Genomic DNA, 18703 nt, shown 5'->3' on the forward strand with positions numbered 1-18703 from the left:
GTACCAAAAAAATAGGAGACGGTTATAATTGTTTAATTAACAAAGGGAGAGCCGCACAGAGAACAAAAGAGCTATGTTTAAAGTCATTTCGGTTACCAAATCTTTCTTTTTTTTTACTTTTAATTGATCACAATTGAATCGTTCTGCATAGTTTGGCAAAGTTTATATTTACTAAGGGATTCCTTCCACAGTAAAGTTAGACAAGCCTCAGAAAGCTGGAAAAAAATAACAAAAAAGAAATAAGGGGCCGGGCTGGGGGGGGGGGGTCAGAGAAACAAAACAGTTAACAAAATGCTTATATAGCTACTGAAGAAAGCCCACGAAGAGGTGAATGCCTAGCAGGATCTTCTTGCGATGAGAGGATAAACAAATTGAATAGAATATTCCAGGACTAAAGGTGCTTACCAGGTATAACAGAGGCCTAAACGATTTGGAAGGAAGCTAAGGGCATTGAGGCAGAGGCGGGGGGGGGGGGGGGAGTGGGGATTAGAGGGTCAGGGAAGATAATAGGTCCTATGTCCTCCAGGAGAACAGTCTGCAGGTCCATGGAATTCTCCATCCTTCCACTGATTTCAATGGCACATGGAATTAGAGGGGGAACAAGATACCTTTATCGTGTATAGTATATAACCCTCATTGGCTAACATACTGCAGTGTGATATAAAACGGACACCCTTGTACACTAAATGGCACTTATAAATGTGACTGTCTGTCAAAGTGAAATACATTGGAAAAAGTTACAATAACAAAACAAGAAAAAAAACAAAGAAAACAGGAGATGTATTTTATTCCTACATTTTCTCTTTTGTTTCACTTTGATTGTGGATTGTTTTTACATACCATATTTACAGCGATACATCGCATCATTTCAATGTAAATTATTGCACATTAGAATAATATTTGACCAGATTTGAATCCCATTTTCATATTTCTTAGATATATTCCAATATATTAGTTATTTTGCATAACAGGTAGAATTCGTCATCAACGAAGAAAACAGATGAAAGGGGGGGGGGAGTGGCGGGGAAGGGGACAAAGCCGTGGGTCAGGTTGACATGAAGTGATTCGACTAGTAGGTTAAATCAATCTGGAATGCGACTCGGTAGGTTAAAACAATCTCTCAACAAATATACAAAAATAAAGGTAAATACAATGTTACTGATATAAATCGTACCAAACTAACTGATTTCATCCAATTTAACATCTGAATTGTGACATCACAAACAATAAAGGTGCATTTAACTTTGAATTTTGGTATGCAAATCCACTGCCAAAGGAATTACAACCCTTCAAAACATTGTCATTTACTTCGGTCGCACTAGTGACAAATGTAAGTTACGATATCAATTCGATGTTTGACGTGAAAAACTTGCTGGGAGAATTCTATGAAAACGCCAGAATTTTCTTGTATTGGTTAAACTGTCAAGAAATTCCTTTAAACTAGCAGCAGACAAGGGACAACTGACAGTAATATCTCAGATAGATACAGGAGCGGCTAAGAATGTGTTAACGTGTTAACACGATACAACTTTCAACAGCTGTTAATTTCTCGTCTGGAAAATAAGAGTTTAATACCAAACTAGGCAACAGAATGAAAGTCAATCTTAACAACTCTACAGGGAAACACAGCCTTCCTTATTATAATTAAACTCAATTCACGACCCTCGAAAATTAGTCACAGAGTAATTTATTTGCCAACAAAATGAACTAAAATCTCACTCTCGTAGGTTATTTGATCAATGAATACAATGTGTCTTTGTCATCAGGTTTATTCATCCTGATCTATCGTCCCTTTGAACATTTCCACCTCTACCCCATTCCCCTTTCGTTCCCCAATCCCATTAAAAACGAATTGTTCCCAAGCAAGATCTTCTTTTATAACTTTGTGCTCTAAGAAATTGACAAAGTGTTACTTTCAAATGATGCTTTTGACTTGTTGCCCTACTTATTGTAGATACGTTTTATTAATAAGTATAGACAACTGGTTGTGATACAAATGACTGCCTAAGGGCTCACCGAAGTTGCTCCAAATGCACACAGATTTGTAAACAAAAGCATGTTTCCCAGCAGTATTTCCATCAAACATCACTTAAATTGCAAGTCTCAATTTCATTAACCTTGTTTCCTCTCCTTCAAGCACTTGATCTGTCTTTCCTTGCAAACGACTTCTTTTGTTGAATTTCATTTGACGACAGACACCCCTCTAATGGATTTCATTACAATACGATTAATTAGAGCATATCCTTTTGTACCAATCAATTAACAATTCAGTCTTCATCTTGCAATAATAGATTTAATTGATCAATCTGTGTCAAATTCCGCACAATGTTTCCGGTCGTACTTTTATCATTTCCACTTTTCAAAGACTAGTTGATGATAATTGTAAAGATACTTGCAATGCTGTAGTTTTACACACCATACATAAGAATTTCCACCCTTTTGTTCTTTTCAATTTGATGCAATATGATTTTTCTTTTGTCTGTTAATGCTTACACATAATAGATACATGATCATGTCATAGTTTGATGCTCTCAGTAGACCTCATACATCTCTTATCACCTGATAATTTCCAATGCAGGAAAATCATCATTTTAAAACCTATAAAACTTCATACATAACATTAGAAATAGCACCGAAAGCAAGCCTTATGCAACCCGAAGAACATTCGCAATCTTTAATTCAATTCTGTTGGTGACACTTCATGCAATATATCATTATGTTTGATGAAGTACAACACAGGAATAGCTGATGATAATGCATCCAGAGGTTCATAAAACACATTCCCTGTAATATCGACGTTGAAACAAGCTGATACCGCCAACATCAAGTGCAGATTACTGAAGCTAAACCCCAGCAAACATTACCACTTCATTGTAAGCAAACATGGTTACTATATTCAATGTAATACAACATGTGTACTAGCTTATCCAAGAATGACTAGGTAGATATGATTCATTCTGGGTAAGTCAACACATACAAGACCGATCTCTGCATCAACATGATTATCAGATTTGAATTCAACTACCAACATTCAACATTCTCACTATACTATGTGTAAGAATGATTGCCACCCCTTTAATGTGTATGTCCTCACTGTGAATATGACACATTTGTGTAATACCTGACCAAAACATGTGCAGGCAAATCTATTTCAATCTGAGTAACCCACTATACCAAAACCCTTCCCTGCATCAACATGATTACCAGATAGACTTCAACTACCAACATTCAATGTTCTCACTATACTATCTGTAAGAATGATTGCCACCTTTAAGGTGTATGTCCTCACTCTGAATATGATACATTTGTGTACCTGACCAAAACATGTGCAGGCAAATCTATTTCAATCTGAGTAACATACAATACCAAAACCCTTCACTGCATCAACATGATTAGAATTCAACTACCAACATTCAACATTTCTCACTGTTCTATCTGTAAACATGATTGCCACATTTAGTGAAATGTCTGCAAAATAATACAAGATTTGCATGAGCCGATGAAAGGATGTGCAGGCACAATCAATTGCTAAATCAACAAGAGAAAATGTTAAATGCAGATCTCAGCAATTATTTTAACATACAATCAGCAAATATGATTGCAGCATCAACTCAGTGCCTTGATCCTGTTGATCTTATTTGCCAATAGATCTTTAAAGTATGGGTATGTTGGATCTGTTACATTTCTTATATCCATGAAACGACAAAAATGGACGGTAGCATCAATTTTGATCATCACTAGTGTCAATCTATAGACCAAGAAACATTTTCAATCTATTTCTATCTAACACCACATTTTGAATGAGCAGAACAAAGGCATCAATGGCTAAATGGAACACTTCCTTGTATTCAATCTCCCCTCCGTGAGGAAGACAAACTCAATGTGACCATTAAGTTTATGGTAGGATGGTCAAGCATCAATCATTATATTGAACATGTTATCAATAAGTATGGTAGCTCTGTATCTACAATATCATCTTTGTTATTTTCTTAAACACAGAATGGGCTTACACAATCAGACTATATATATATATATATACATATATATATATATACATATATATTTCTATATATATCTATACATATATATATACATATATATTTCTATATATATCTATACATATATATATTTCTATATATATCTATATATACTTATATAAAATTGAAATCGTAGTGAGTTGGAAAATCAACAACAGTGAAAAAACTTTTAGCCTCCATCGGGATTTGAACCTGGGTCTCCCGCTTTATATGCTGACACCCTAACCACTAGGCTATGGACGCTGATTGTATGTCCACAGATTCGAAACCAGTAAGGAAGGTCGTATTCCACTGTAAGCGCTTGTAACCTGTATCGAACAATACTAGTTCTGTTTTGTTGACATATTTGCCTTGCTCTAGAGATCAAACATGATGCTAACCAACTCAGAATCATTTGTGATTCCTAAAGCCGGATCCCGAAAGATAGATATTTTGTGAGCTATGAAATTTGGCGATTCTCCGCTTTGGTAAAGTAAAACTGATAGCTACCATAAACCTGACAGCCAGATGTGACCAAGAATTAGTTATCCATTGTCAGAATTAGAGTTGTCAAATTCTTGGAGATCAAGTCATATCTAACACTGATCAAAGCCATCGTTTGACATGATTTCCAATTGAGTGTTTGACCATTTAAAACAGTACTAAAACATTTTCAATTGATTTTAAGATGCCTTTATTTCCTCGGGAATCGTCGCCTCCTGCTGATGAATTTAATGGCCCAATTAACCACAAATGGCCAGACCAAGATAAAGAAAACCGTCTTCATATCCAGTCTTGAGAATGGCCACCACGTGTCCTTTTGACCTTTGACTCTCCTCTCTGGTGAATCAGGACCCTCAGCTTCCATCTGCAAGAGGACATCATATACGATATATGACTAGACAGCCAACTCATCGACGCCGCAGTTTGAGTTTATTTTGTAATTTTGGAATACTAGTCTTTTTCATACTAAAAAACTACAGTATTTAAGTCATTACAACTTCCTGTGAAGGGGAAATAACCTCTCTGTGACATAAACTCTTGGTCACAGAGTCTTTTACTTATAATTACTAAGGTACATAGAAGAGGGCTATGAATAACCACATTTGTATACACATGAGATGCAACAGGTTGTCATCTGTGGCTAAGCATGAATATTTCATGGAATTAAGACAAAGGGGGCTTCTACGACTATGATGTGGGTAAGGGGTGAATGAATTCGGGAACAGGAATTTAGTAGTTTAATACTCTTCAGACAAAGAGGCATGGAAGCACATGTTTCAAGTAATATGATGGGGATATAACTACATACTATATTACACTAAAGAGGTTGTCTAAGTTTGATTAATTGCAATGTTAGTTTGAGCAATACTTGGTAGCTGAACATAACAACAAAGGGATGCATTTCATTGCTGAAAATACACAACACCACTAGGATTGCACAGTTAACCTGTTTTATTACCGAAACCGGTTTTTGACGACCGAATTTCAAGCTTAAACACCACTGAATTCAACCACAGTTTTATCCTGTTTGTCAGTGAGGTATTTAGCTTTACCAAATATACCAACTACTTCCCATATATAGTCAATGTTCTTGGCTAACAAAGGCCCAACATTAACAGCTTGTGAGCAGTCAGAAATGATCTCTTTCAAGGGAAGGAGTTGCTTTTTTATTGGAAAACAGAAACTCAGAAACATGAAAGGCACAAACTCTTGCTTACTTTTATCCGTCTATTTAATGCCACATGTCTAATATTCATCAAATGCATACTTACAAGGCCAAAAAAGAACCTGATAACATAAATTTGTTCAAGTTTTCAATCTACTATACTATCTTGGAGATACCCTGCTTACAAGGTTTCCACATGACCTCCGCTGACCTTATATGACCTTCACTAAATCATCAGCACTGTTCATGTACTCAATATTAGCCATCCACATACCAAACATGAGATCCATCCAACTCTCCTTCTTTAAGCCATTGTGTCTAAAATCAAGCATTACATACATTCACACACATGCAAATATGATTTCATAGGAAAACCAAAAGTAGACAAGAAAACAGAGTTGAAGTAAAGTGTGTTTAAGTTTAATTAGTTGATGTATTGACAGACTCTTACCTGGTGTCGAGTGACGGCCAGCGTCTCCAGAGTGTTCAGTCGGACAAGTACACTGTTCATGTCTCTCTGTAGTCTCTCTAGGACCAGAGCAATGTGCTCTGACATCTCCTCAGGGGAGGATGAAGGGGTCCTCCTCATTTGTTGGGGACCATCCCCTGTACCATCCGCAGAGTCTGTTTCTGGTGTCGACGGAGTCATACTTCTTCTTACTGTAACAAATGACGAGAAAGGCATGTTAAAAACTTCCATGTCAACTATGTTTTAAAATACAGAGAACTTAAAGATAATGATAAATTTAAGGGGTTTTTTTTCCGGGAAGAGCAGTCAATTGAAAAGTACCCTAGCAACAAAGAAGCTTTCACTTTTAACACATTTGCTATTATATGATAGGATAGGAGGAATAAGAATGCTACGACCTATGTTTAATGTTGTTATGTAGCAGTGTGTGGTTACATTACATTACATTAATACTACTTCATTACATTACATTAATACATTACATTACATATGGATGCTACAACTTATGTTTAATGTTGTTAAGTAGAAGTGTGTGGTTACATTACATTACATTAATACATTACATTAATACTACTTCATTACATTACATAACATATGAATGCTACACCAATGTTTAATGTTGTTAAGTAGAAGTATGTGGTTACATAACATTAATACATTACATTAATACTACTTCATTACATTACATTAACACATTTCATTACATAACCTATGAATGCTACGACCTATGTTTAATGTTGTTAATGTAGAAGTGTGGTTACATTACATTAATACAACTTAATACTGGTAGAGCAGTGAATTAATATACCTCTTGGTGTAGTTCTGATACTAGATGACTTCTGCATTCTACTGCTCGTGTGACCATTCATTAAACCAGACGTACTTCCTGCAAAAAGGAGTAATAGTACAACAGCATAAATATGTTAATTTTTTCCCTATGACTTAAAGGATAGTTATACAGACAATGAGTTTAAGCTTGGAAAGAAAAGAAAAGAAGAAAATTATTTCTTAAAAGGAGAAGAAGCAAACTCAACCATCATCTTTATGAAAAACTCTTCCAAATTAATTATCTAACAAAAACCTAACTCTGCTTGGGAGTTATCAGGGTTTAAAAGTTATATCAGAGGGCTACCGTAATGTCACTTTCTGATGTCATAGTACCAATTGGAGCTGAAATCACCTTTGTTTTCTCATGTCATAGTTTCAAGGTGACTGATACAGTGTTCACACCAAGATACATGTTATACCAGTATTAGGGCATGTTAAAACACTTTAATACAGTAGTATTGGTAAATCAATCTGTTTAAACAAAATCTCAGAAATAAACATTGTATAAATAAAGAGAAAAAACATTTAATGTTCAAGCATTTGTGTTATGTCACTTTAAGACTAAAAACGAAGCATTAAATCGTGTGTGGATGGACATTGAAACTGTGAGAAATGAACACACATTATCCTACTTCAGACTACTAGAGTAGATTTCATCAATGAGACACACCATGAAAATATTCATGAATGTTAGGCATTTACTAAATTTCAGATGACATTTCTCCAAAACAAACGGTCTCACTCTCCAAAATCTTGCGCTAACATGTTTTAATCAAAACTACAGTACAAAATGTTCCCAAAGGAAATGAGGGTGGTATTGCAGAACTTAGCATGCACAAGATGTTTGACCTGATTGATTCGTACCGCATACGATTTGTCACAGGGGTTCTACTTGTAATATGTAAGGTTGGCATGTAATGTTCATTTCTGAGTAGTCAAATGACAACTATATTTCAGAATAATTCAAAACTATGTGTGTTCCTTATACATCTTCTGCTGTGCAAGCCTTTAATTTCGTTATAGATATATTTCCATTTTTGTTCTTATTTAAAGCCAATTTACGTGACACCTATCAAATAATGGTACTAACCAAAACTTCAGGTACATGGACTTTTGTAAAGGGGGTTAACTGTTTCTGTATCAAACACAACATTTTTAACACTTAAAGACATGTTATCTACATCATATTATCAACATTTACTAATTTAATAAGTACCAAGTACAATTTTAATATTCCTTTGATAATTTTATTCTACCTGTTGAATGTTTTTTCTAACATTGACAAACAGTACAGACCCTAGGATTTTAGTGATACCAACCTTTCTGAGAAATGATGGTCTGCTGTTGCCTGGCCGAACAACAAAGTCTTCAGCTTTGAGTACAGCATTGCTGTATGTTGCCGTAACCTAACCAGAATAGTAATTACCAACTTTGCGATCCGCGTTATAGTCATTGCCGACTTTGCTATCCACTGTCCCCTCACAATTTTGCAAGGTCAGTAACAGTGACTCCTCCATAGTTTCCCTTTCAGGAAACCAAATAGGGCAAATAACTGAAACAACTCCACACAACATCAAGTCTCCATGTAATCTTACCTGAATGATTGCTACGGGGTTGAGTGGGTTGACTACCGGGGATGTTGTGGACCTCAGCTTCAGTCGTAATTCGGTCTCCTACCATCGGGGTAGATGTCAAAGGTCGATCCTCACCAACCACCGGCAGAGGCTCACAGTCGGCAAATCGAACTTTACGTTCCTACGATTTACAGAGGAAACAAAGATTAATTATAACCTGCTTCAGTTGTTCTCCAGAACAAGCAATGAGAAAAGTAAATGATATTCTAACTTGTGAATGGGGATCAAAAACTTTAAATCATGTTGTCTGGTATGGACACATCTCATTTTAGCTTAACAAGAGGCAGTGTGGAATACTCATGTTTTTTCCTACATCTATCACATTTTCTGCCCTGGGAAAGCCCCTTTAATGGTGCTTGGCCTTTTTTTGATAAAATGTGAGTTCATTGGATTGAAGCTCAGTTAAAGCAATTCATAGGCTAAATTTAATAGTCTCGATCATTTCATTAACATCTTTCAAATTTTTTATACTTTAAATGCAGTGTATCAGCTTGCAAGAGGCCATTTAGTTTAACTCTAACAGAGAGCATGACATTTATTGCTGGAATTTCAAGCTATCATATACATACAAGAATCCTTCATGGTCACAATCAACAATGTATAAACAATTGTTAGTGATTCGTCTGACATTTGTACACAGCTGTCACTAATTAAAACATGTTCTTACTGAAAGCATCAAGTCTGTGACAACTTCTTCAGACACCTTGAGCTTTCACTCTAATATTTTGTCCAACTTATCCCAATACTCTAGTATGACTTAAGTATGACTAGTATGTATGACTAGTATGAGTATGACTAGTATGACTAGGCAAGTATGAATAAACACATATCTGATCAGTTAGCCATCTTCCTTCCAAATAATTAGAAGATATCAGTTCAATCAGCTTCTAGAATCCCTGAATCATGTCAACTAAACACACAACAATAACAACAACACTATCAAGCAGAAACACTCTGTACAGCACTCCCATGACATAAATTTGCAGAATATGTACAAAACTAAGGAACTTCAGTTGACAAAGTACAGTATCCTAGTTTATTGTTGAGTTTTGTTGTTGCTATAAAACATTCAAAATGTGGTTCAATGTGTTGACTTTATTTGCTAAATATGTCATCAAACAGACATCTGAAGTGAACTAAAATGACACAATCCTGTTTGTTTCCTTACTTTACATGTATAATACAGAACATCTGCTACATCATTGTAAACGAAAGCCTGACTCTCCACCCCCCCTCTCCCCACCTGAGGCTTACTCTGCACCGTTAACATGCCATTAATGATTGTATATTAGTTAATATTAAGTTAATTTAATTACCATACTGATATCTGGTTGGTCAATTGAATCACAGAATTCATCTTCTGTTCCCGAGCTACTGGACACATCCCCCTCAACTGAATCGTGAGTTTGGTCCTCGTTAACATAGATTGGATGGCTGGAGTCTGACAGACCTAATATGCACAAATATAATTGAAGATGGAGCTATAAAAACATATTATATTTCATTTCTGTCAATCACATCAGACCTCCTCAAACTATCACTTAATAGTTTAATCCCACATTTTTCATTCCTACAGTAGGTTAGCGACAGAACAGAAATGTTTGAAAACAACTGCTGAAGAAATTTCTGCTTCAAACAAGTTAAATCCACATCCTAAAGACAAGTTCATTGTAAAGAAACATAAATGACTTAAAATTCAGTGAAGTTAATAATAAAATGTACCAGGCAATACCAGAGCATGTGATATCATAACAACAGAGGAACAGATAAAAACCTTGATTTTATTCATCGTGTCCGAATATTTACCCAAAGTTAAAGATCAGATTCTGACAAACCACTTTCAGTTCAAAGGAGCAGGGACCTAAGCACACTGTTTGCTAAGCAAACATTTCAAACCTTGTTTTCTCTTTGAAAATGACTAAAAAATGATTTGTAAGAACAGAAAAGCATCGGCTACCCCAAATTGAGAATAATACTAGGCAGCTAATAAAATGCTGTCCATCAAACACTAGCCTACAATTGAAGAAGTTAGAGAAACCACCAGTTCCACCATACCTGTTGTATTGTTTTCTTTGACACTGTCGAGGACTTCGAGATCGTGTTTCTTGATGTGTCCATTAGAGAGTTGACTGACTGCAAGGGAGTCTCTGTGAGCCATGGCAAGAAGTGAATCCTCCTCAGAGGTGTCTCCATCTAAAATATCAACACATTAAGATCGTCTAAACACAACATACTGTACCTGCACCGCACTGACAAACGTCACTAACCACAATGTCATAACCTTGTATTCTCAAGTCTATAGCAATGTGGAGCAACACTTCAGGATTTCTAGGGGAAATTCTCAAATTTGTTGGTTTATTGTGATATTGGACATTCAAATTGTTTTGACTTTTGGTTTCTAGCTTGGTAAAATTTGCTGACAGCTTTCAAATAGTAGTTTTCTTGAGGTTTCTGATCCTCCAAACTATTTCCCAGATGTTAAGGAGTAATTAAGTGAACAATGACTGCATTTGTGCCAGCAACATGCTCTCTGATGTTTTTGCATCTGGGTGACAATTGTTAAACTTTCAAGCATATTTGGAGGCGATCGTTATTGGTAACTTAAAAGATGTGAAGACTCGCGCAAAAAGAAACTTCTGCATTTTGTAGCGACAAGAGAAAAATTTGACTTGCAAACAACGGAAAGTTAACTTTTTAAAGCTGGCGGCACGCTCTTTGGGGCGAGTCTTCAATGCCTTTAATAACATTGTGCAAAGGAGGTCGTAGGAGGATTAACAAACCTAATCATCGACTTTCATAAATAGCTTCCCATTGATTTGCACATCATTTCTTCACTGTCAAAGGGAAACTGTTGTTCCTGATAATATTGCCATGATTATGTTATAATAAATACTTTTAATATCTTAGCAACAGCTTTCACCAATAAATATGTCTATGGACAAAGGAAACAAATGACTACACAAAGAAAAATTCCATCAACACTGGCTCTATGATGTAATATTAATAGACTTGCTGAAATCTTCATACGTTTTCTCATATAAATGAAGATTCTATCGATACATATTTGGGACATTTTTCATTGTAGTCATCCGTGTTGCATCTAGGTTAGTTTTAAGAGTTTTTCCTCTCTTTTAATGGCGATCTATGGGGAAAGAAAGAGGACAGAGGGGGGCGGGGTGGTGGATGCTCATTATGCATATCATTAACTTGGGTTATTAATACTGGTAATGTGATTTTTCCTCCATGTTAGGACAGAGAAGTGTGCTGGATTAGTAAATTCCCTTTTCTCGTATTTTCGTTTAAATTAGATTAACGATGACGGCTGGCCGCTGTTTGAGGGGATGGAGGACTTATTCATAATTACTTTGCAGATCTGTTTAGTCTGTAACATTAACACAAATTTCAAAACTTCAGGGAGACCTGCAACATAACAGACAGTACAATAATGTAAGGGCAAACATACAAACCTGCAGATACTGTGACATCACCACAGACATGTAAGAAAATTTGAGGTTAACCTTGTACACTGCTTACTATACGTACCATCTTTGTCTATTTCAGTATCTGTTCCATTGACCTTTGACACGATCTGTGGTAGGCCACCGTCTACGGCACCATTGTGTTCCCCATTCGGTAAGTGAGCCACATTCCTATTCGGTATTCCCCCATTCTGCACTTTCCCATCTTCTGTCACTGTAACCATCTCAAAGAAGGGACCCATGACACGGAGGAAATTCCTCACTTCGTCTGTCTGGGGCATGGCCTCGATAATCTGATAAAACAGAGAGGAAAGAGAGATTGCAGGCATGTTTTCTGAAATTACCGGAAAAGCTGTATCAAAATGGCAGCCATGACAGCACTAACACACTTGCAGAGATTATAATGCTATTTTTTTTGGAGTAAACTGTTATATTTTGGGAATAGCTATAACAATTGAAAAGATGGAAAAGGGGAAATATTAACAAATTCTGGGTAAAAGTTCAGTATTATAGTACATGTTACCAGCATTTGAGGGTAATTTAAAAGAAGCACCATCTTAAAGTAAGACTGGCCTTTTCAGGTTTTCTCATTAGGACTTTTGTATTTCAAAAAGTTTGACAAAAAAAAGAAGCATTGCACATTCAAAAGTAATGTGCCAGTCACTACACCTTGTTATTTTGTGATAACAGCATATATCTGAAAACATAGTGAAATCACTGAAATGTAAATCAAAGAATTATGTGTAATCAACAAACGAACTACTGGAATATTGTAGATGCAAACCAATGACAGAATGATGTAAGCAACTCGCAACAACATTTTGAACAAGCTTTGGAAGCTTAATTTTTTTTTATGATACTATGCAATACCAAAAATTGGATAACAAGGTAATTTTAACTCGTCAAAATATCTTTTTAAATAAATCGATGCCAAACATTTTAGTTTTCCAATTTGCCAATGGCATTTGTAGTTATACTATGGAATTTGTCTGAACACCAATACGTTGATGATCAAATTAATATTTAATTCATTAATAACTTGCTCGTTTACCTTGTCATGGTCACAATACCAAGGAGTGTTTCTTAGTTTAACTAATTTGCAATCTTCATTTTGAGTAATACAATGTAGATTTGGGTCAAATTGTTGACAAAACACAAAAGGCTCAATAAGAGCCCAATAAGTTAGAATAGTAGTAGCAAAATGCATTCTTATGTCCATAAGAACAAAGCATTCTATTGTTAATAAGAACAATGCACACCTTATTCCATTATACAGTATTTTTCAGGAAGTTGATTACCTCAACCAGATTAATTTGCTGTTTTCCCAAACTACTGTTCAGTATTGCGGTGTATGAGTAATGCACTGTCAACCATGCGAAACAAGCTTGAACTTTTAACGCTCCATCCACTAGTGTTAGTAAAAGACTACTAAGAACTCCATAATACTCTCATCAACATCAACTCTCCCTTTGATCTCACTAATTCTTTTATTTTTTCTTCTTTTCTTCTCCATTTATTTTTTTAATCCAATTAAGCTGTCTGTTTTAGCTGGACATCTGAAGAAGATTCTGCCAAACTTGAAACACCAGGCCCTCCCTCCAACTTTTATTTATTAAGAAACAGATGTAAGCTCTGAGCTTTTCGTTTTAATGGACTTTTATAAGTTATTAAGAAAACATTATTAAGGCTGCCTAACCATTTACAGGGAAAAAACAGTGATGAGCATCTGTTCTATCATGTAGTAGAATGTTACAATGTAAAAATACCCAAGTTGTTTGTACATAATTGCAAAGACACTTCTTGTGTGCTGTTTATGACAAATCAAATCCATATACCTGCAACTCCAATGCCTATTATTATATAAACACTAAATTTCTCTGTTGTATATGATAGTTTCTTCCCTATCATTTCATATCTCTTTCAACAATCGCAAGTTGCTGATATGTAGGTGACAATGGAATGCTAAAAATTCCAGATAAATGCAATATTGCCCTTTAAAAGGCAACTTTGAACAGGGCCTAGATATTTAAAGTCACCGGTATCATTATACACACTTTACAACCCATTCAAGATATTCATGAACCAAGATATATTTGTAATGTACATGTATGTATAGCATGTTATATTATAAACTAAATCATTTGTGATTTTATGTACACACTGAATCAACGATGACAAACGTTGTTGTGACATCACATAACACGATGAGCAAACAAGTGATTAACAAGCACATTTACAGTAATAAATGGCTGAATGAAACAAATCTAGTAACAGTGTACAGTATGAAGTTGGTTCATAAAAGTTAGTATTGGATACTGTCTAATATTGTGAAATGCAAATGACTCAAACTGGATAAAAGTGAAACTGCAGTAGCCTTACTTTCTGTAAAACTGTGTGTCAGTGAATTGACCAGAATATGAGGTATAAAAAAATGTTTATGGTAAAAGTAATTTGGCCAAGTTTTCAGTATCCAAAAGAGGTTATTTTGCAAGTTGAACAATAACAGCAGAACAGTTTTGTTTCAGAGGGTTTTGCAAGTCCCAAAGACAAAGAAAAGATATTTCTTCAGCAAAAAGTGGGATGAAAAAAAGTCTTCTTTGTTCTGGGTTAGTGAGGTGACAAAAGAGGTATGTGAATGATATTAAGACCTGGCAAACTACATAAATAGAAAGGTCTGCAAATATGAAGAAGGATGAAGGTTATTTAAGGTGAAGAACTCATGCAAGGTGGCAAGCAACAAAATAAGCAACCCACTCACTTGTACCATATGGTTGACATCATTAGCCTTGAAGTTAACAACCATTATCTACAGTAAATGTGATCAAACAAGTTCATCTTAAGCAGGTTAAGCTTAATTACATGTTGTAAGAGCTGATAACTGACAAATGTTACAAATCAAACAAAGACTTCAAATATCCTAATTTAAGAAAGCCAATCCAGATAGAAAATTGAACATGATCACCAAATATGACTGCCCATCTGCCCCCCATTTTTCAGATCTAGTCACCATTACATTGGAACTGTGACCATGTCATCATGGTGCAGTTCAGGACAACAGTTCCAGTCAGAACCTTGGCCGTGTTAGATGAAAGGCAGATTAGTCAACTATTATTATATATATTGCAATTATTTAACTTGTCTTTATACAAGGTACGTCAAAGGATCTAAGGTCAGAACTACTTTACTCTTTCAAAAGAATATGTTCCAAAAGCTTAAACCTGCATTTTAGTTTGAGTTGTAAAGTTCCTCTGAATATTAAAATATTACTGTAAAATTAAAAAAGGGGTTGATGTGGTCACAGCCAGTGTATTGCTTCCGTTGTGGTGCTTTCTCCTTCATCATTTCCAAGTACTTAAGGTTAATGCTATTATTGCTATGCCTTTTTTTCATTATTTCTGGTGAATGTTAGGAGTGTTAGCTCCAATCATAAGGTCCCCGGTTCAAGTAAAGATTAAAGTATGTCGTCCAGTTACAGAGTTGTTGACAATTGACAATTCATAATCATGGATCTTAAATATGAATCTAAGAGACTGACTTTGGTTAGCTTGCGGCTTTGATAAGCCAATGACGCTTCTTTGCAAGTTCCTGCTTGCAGGAGGATCTAAAATACATACATAAATGTTTGAGAGACTAGAGTTACAGGTTCTATTTGGTATGCCTTATCTATCCTTAAATGAATGGGTATGGTTCTATCAGACTGTAGAAAATCCAACACAAATGAACACTTAAAGGCTACAGTACAGTAGTAGCTAAACACATATCATGCATGTTAAGAAATCACATAAATTCTAGGGACGAGTCCTGCCCTTGGCGTACTTGCATAGTGTGTACAGGTGATAACTTAATGACAGCCACCAAACATGGTATCAGTGTTGTGCATTGCACTTAAACCCCTGGCAGAGGAAACATGTACATCAGTGATGCCAATTTGCATACATACAATATACATGCAGGATTAATGACAAGAATCTTGCACACCGTTTGCATAATACTGTAAAACTAACCATTTAGCATTCATACATTTAGCATTAATAGTGTGAGAGATGCACACATTGCATATAAACTATCACACATCCCTAGCAGATCTAAGAAAAGACATTTGCAGCACATATATATCAAGTAAAAATATGAATAATATCCTTGTAATCTCTAACTTCACTAAACAAGATATATATATGAATCGAAGGTTCATGTGTGCAGTACAGTGTATCTTACTGTACTGTGCACTATTTTACTACGCAAACAGTAGTGCTCAGACAGCTAAACAACCTCAGCACTTTGGTTTCTCTAGAAATTTGCGGTGATCAAAGTCAATGAGATAAGATAATGAGCTTACATCTTATCTTCAGTAGCTAATTACAGCACTCAAGATATTGTGTACATTGTGCAATCCAAATAAACAATTACCTTGGAAGAACCAGATTAATACTGTAGGTCCTTACATATATGTGTAGACAATCATTGCAATATCTACACCACAGTACTGTAGTTATCAAAGGTGTTCAGCGTGAGTTACATCTGTATTCAAGTATGGGGGGGGGGGGGTACAGTACACTGATAAAGAAATATAAACACAAAACATTTTGACTGTCTCCACTTAACTCCCTCCCCTGCTTGCACACAACTGTATTCTTACCTTAAGCATTTCATTCACATATCCTTCTTGGGCTTCCAATTTGGACATATCACCTAAAGATGACCAAGCTTCCCTGGAATAAAATGGGAGTGCAAAACACAATTAAGATTCATATAAAACTGCATTAAAGGTATTGAAGACTCGCCCCAAACCGTGTGCGGCCATCTGAAAAAGATAACTGTTGCTTGCAAGTGACGTTTTGTTCGTGTCGCTACAAAATGCAGACAGTAATGAAACGTGATAACTTAATTGTTATCTTTAGCTGGACCTGAGATGTCCATCACTGTATCGTTTGTATACTGTGCTGTGGGTATTGACCGCAGCTGTATGTACTGACTGTGCACTAGTGTCTAATTACCGACGGTAGCAAGCTGTGTGTGTATTTTCTGGGATCGATGGTGGTGTTTAACACTTCTGTTACACCTCATTCGAAATTAGGTCAAATTACCGGCATTAGATTTCTTTTTGTGCAAGTCTTCACAACCTTTAATGATACAAGGACTACTTTAAATTGAAAATTATGTAAAATGGAGACAGGTAGGGGAAGATTGACATATTTGACACATAGATGATTGACATACATCATTCCTTGACAAAACCAAAGAAATGAAAGCTAAACAAAATAGGAACAAAACAAAAACATAAAGATAAAACAAAACAAGTTTAGTGTTACAAGAGTTATATATAAGACCATATATACAAATATCAACAGGATTCCAACCAATTGGGAAGGGGCTACATCTTACCATTTGGCTTTTTTGATTGCATTCCAAAATGCGGGTCGAGGCTCATTACATGGTCCCTCTGTGGCTTGTTTAAATAAGCCATAAAATTTCTTCATCATGTCATAAGATGGCTGGAATGGACCTGAAGTGAGAAGATATGAGGAAAGCAGCTTTACACCTAGTACGGACTGTTCAGTGGTTTTGATTTACTTAGACCTGCTAACTTGAACATCATCTTAGGTTGTGTTTCTTTAATGTTGTAAAATATCCGGGCGGAACTTATTAAGTACTGACAAATGCTACTGTACAAACCAGAGTAACACTTCAAATATCCTTAAAGTACTTCAGCCATTCCACTTAAGATGTTATCACTGACATTGAGAAATTACAGTACAGTATATCCTAATGCAGTTGTAAAGATGAATTAGGCAGCATTTGAATTGCTCAAAACTACTCAGGTTTGGCTGATTTTAGTTGCAGGGAATGAAATATGAATGGAAATAGAAACAAAAAGTTGGCAAAACAAAAAAACATTCATGATCAAAATCAGAAAATATGCTGAAATTCCTGGCAACTACAGAAAAATTTTGAAGTCCCGGTGATTGATTGATGTTGAAATTGGTTTTAACACTATACTGTGTGCCAACACGTACACTATAATATAGGGCCTAGGTCTACTGCACGCTGTTGATTCTCTTCATAGTGTACAGTATATGAAATTAACCTGTGTTGACTTTGTATATGATGCTTCACTAGTGTTATTGTTAAGTTGAAGTTAATTAATGTCGGAGACTTTGGGAGTTGGGCCAAACTGTTCTTTTTTACCCTGAAACCTTACCCTAAAGCACAAGTAAAACATAACAGAAATAGTCTACCAACAGGTGACAAATGGGATACATTTCTGCATATACCTACCATCTTTAGGAAGCTTCTTGATAGCTTGTACTGCTGCTGCGAATTTTTCTTCAGCTGAGGCCATGTTGAGTTCTGACTTCCCTTAGCTGTCGTCTACAGTGGTTTGCAAACGACAGTTTAGGCAGTAGGTTAATCTATTTTAGGGCTTATTTGGCCTAACTCAGGCCTTGTCTTAGGCTAAAACACACACCTTGGGGACCACTAACTTGGTTATGCTAAGTTGTGTTTCAACTTTCAACTCACTGAGCAATCCAGAGCAGTGAACAGTACAGTGGTAATACACAGAACGTACCTTAAAGCATAATAGCAATAGTTGGCATGTGACCAGTTAG

General features: G+C 35.8%; 2 protein-coding genes across 3 annotated transcripts in view; one reads left to right on the top strand and one right to left on the bottom strand.

Moving 5' to 3' along the window:
• LOC139966931 (tyrosine-protein kinase Fer-like) overlaps positions 1 to 18703 on the top strand; it is a 323597-nt gene that overhangs the window by 256544 nt on the left and 48350 nt on the right. The gene's annotated exons all lie outside the window — the stretch shown is intronic.
• Positions 780 to 18613, bottom strand: LOC139966934 (acyl-CoA-binding domain-containing protein 5A-like). Of its 2 annotated transcripts, XM_071970432.1 has the most exons (11): positions 18372 to 18613; positions 17478 to 17598; positions 16732 to 16804; positions 14854 to 14901; positions 12160 to 12388; positions 10672 to 10809; positions 9933 to 10066; positions 8578 to 8737; positions 6963 to 7040; positions 6137 to 6345; positions 780 to 4884 (listed from the first exon to the last, which is right to left on the bottom strand). In XM_071970432.1, exons 1-11 carry the CDS (start codon positions 18433 to 18435, stop codon positions 4711 to 4713), a joined length of 1428 nt encoding a protein of 475 aa, XP_071826533.1. In that variant the 5' UTR covers positions 18436 to 18613; the 3' UTR covers positions 780 to 4710. The 2 variants fall into 2 exon arrangements, with proteins under 2 accessions (XP_071826533.1, XP_071826534.1); XM_071970433.1 differs by lacking the exon at positions 14854 to 14901 and having other exon boundaries at positions 18372 to 18612.

Source organism: Apostichopus japonicus, chromosome 4, assembly GCF_037975245.1.
Source record: "Apostichopus japonicus isolate 1M-3 chromosome 4, ASM3797524v1, whole genome shotgun sequence".
Classification (NCBI taxonomy): Eukaryota; Metazoa; Echinodermata; class Holothuroidea; order Aspidochirotida; family Stichopodidae; genus Apostichopus; species Apostichopus japonicus.

What these genes read in the sequence shown, in the direction of transcription:
- LOC139966934 (XM_071970432.1), bottom strand. Translation starts at nt 18,435, where the DNA reads ATGGCCTCAGCTGAAGAAAAATTCGCAGCAGCAGTACAAGCTATCAAG. An exon ending in ATGTGAATGAAATGCTTAAG is followed by an intron (nt 14,902 to 16,731) that starts GTAAGAATACAG and finishes CATTTACTGTAG; the next exon opens with ATAATGGTTGTTAACTTCAA. An exon ending in ACCCCGTAGCAATCATTCAG is followed by an intron (nt 7,041 to 8,577) that starts GTAAGATTACAT and finishes TCCTTTTTGCAG; the next exon opens with GAAGTACGTCTGGTTTAATG.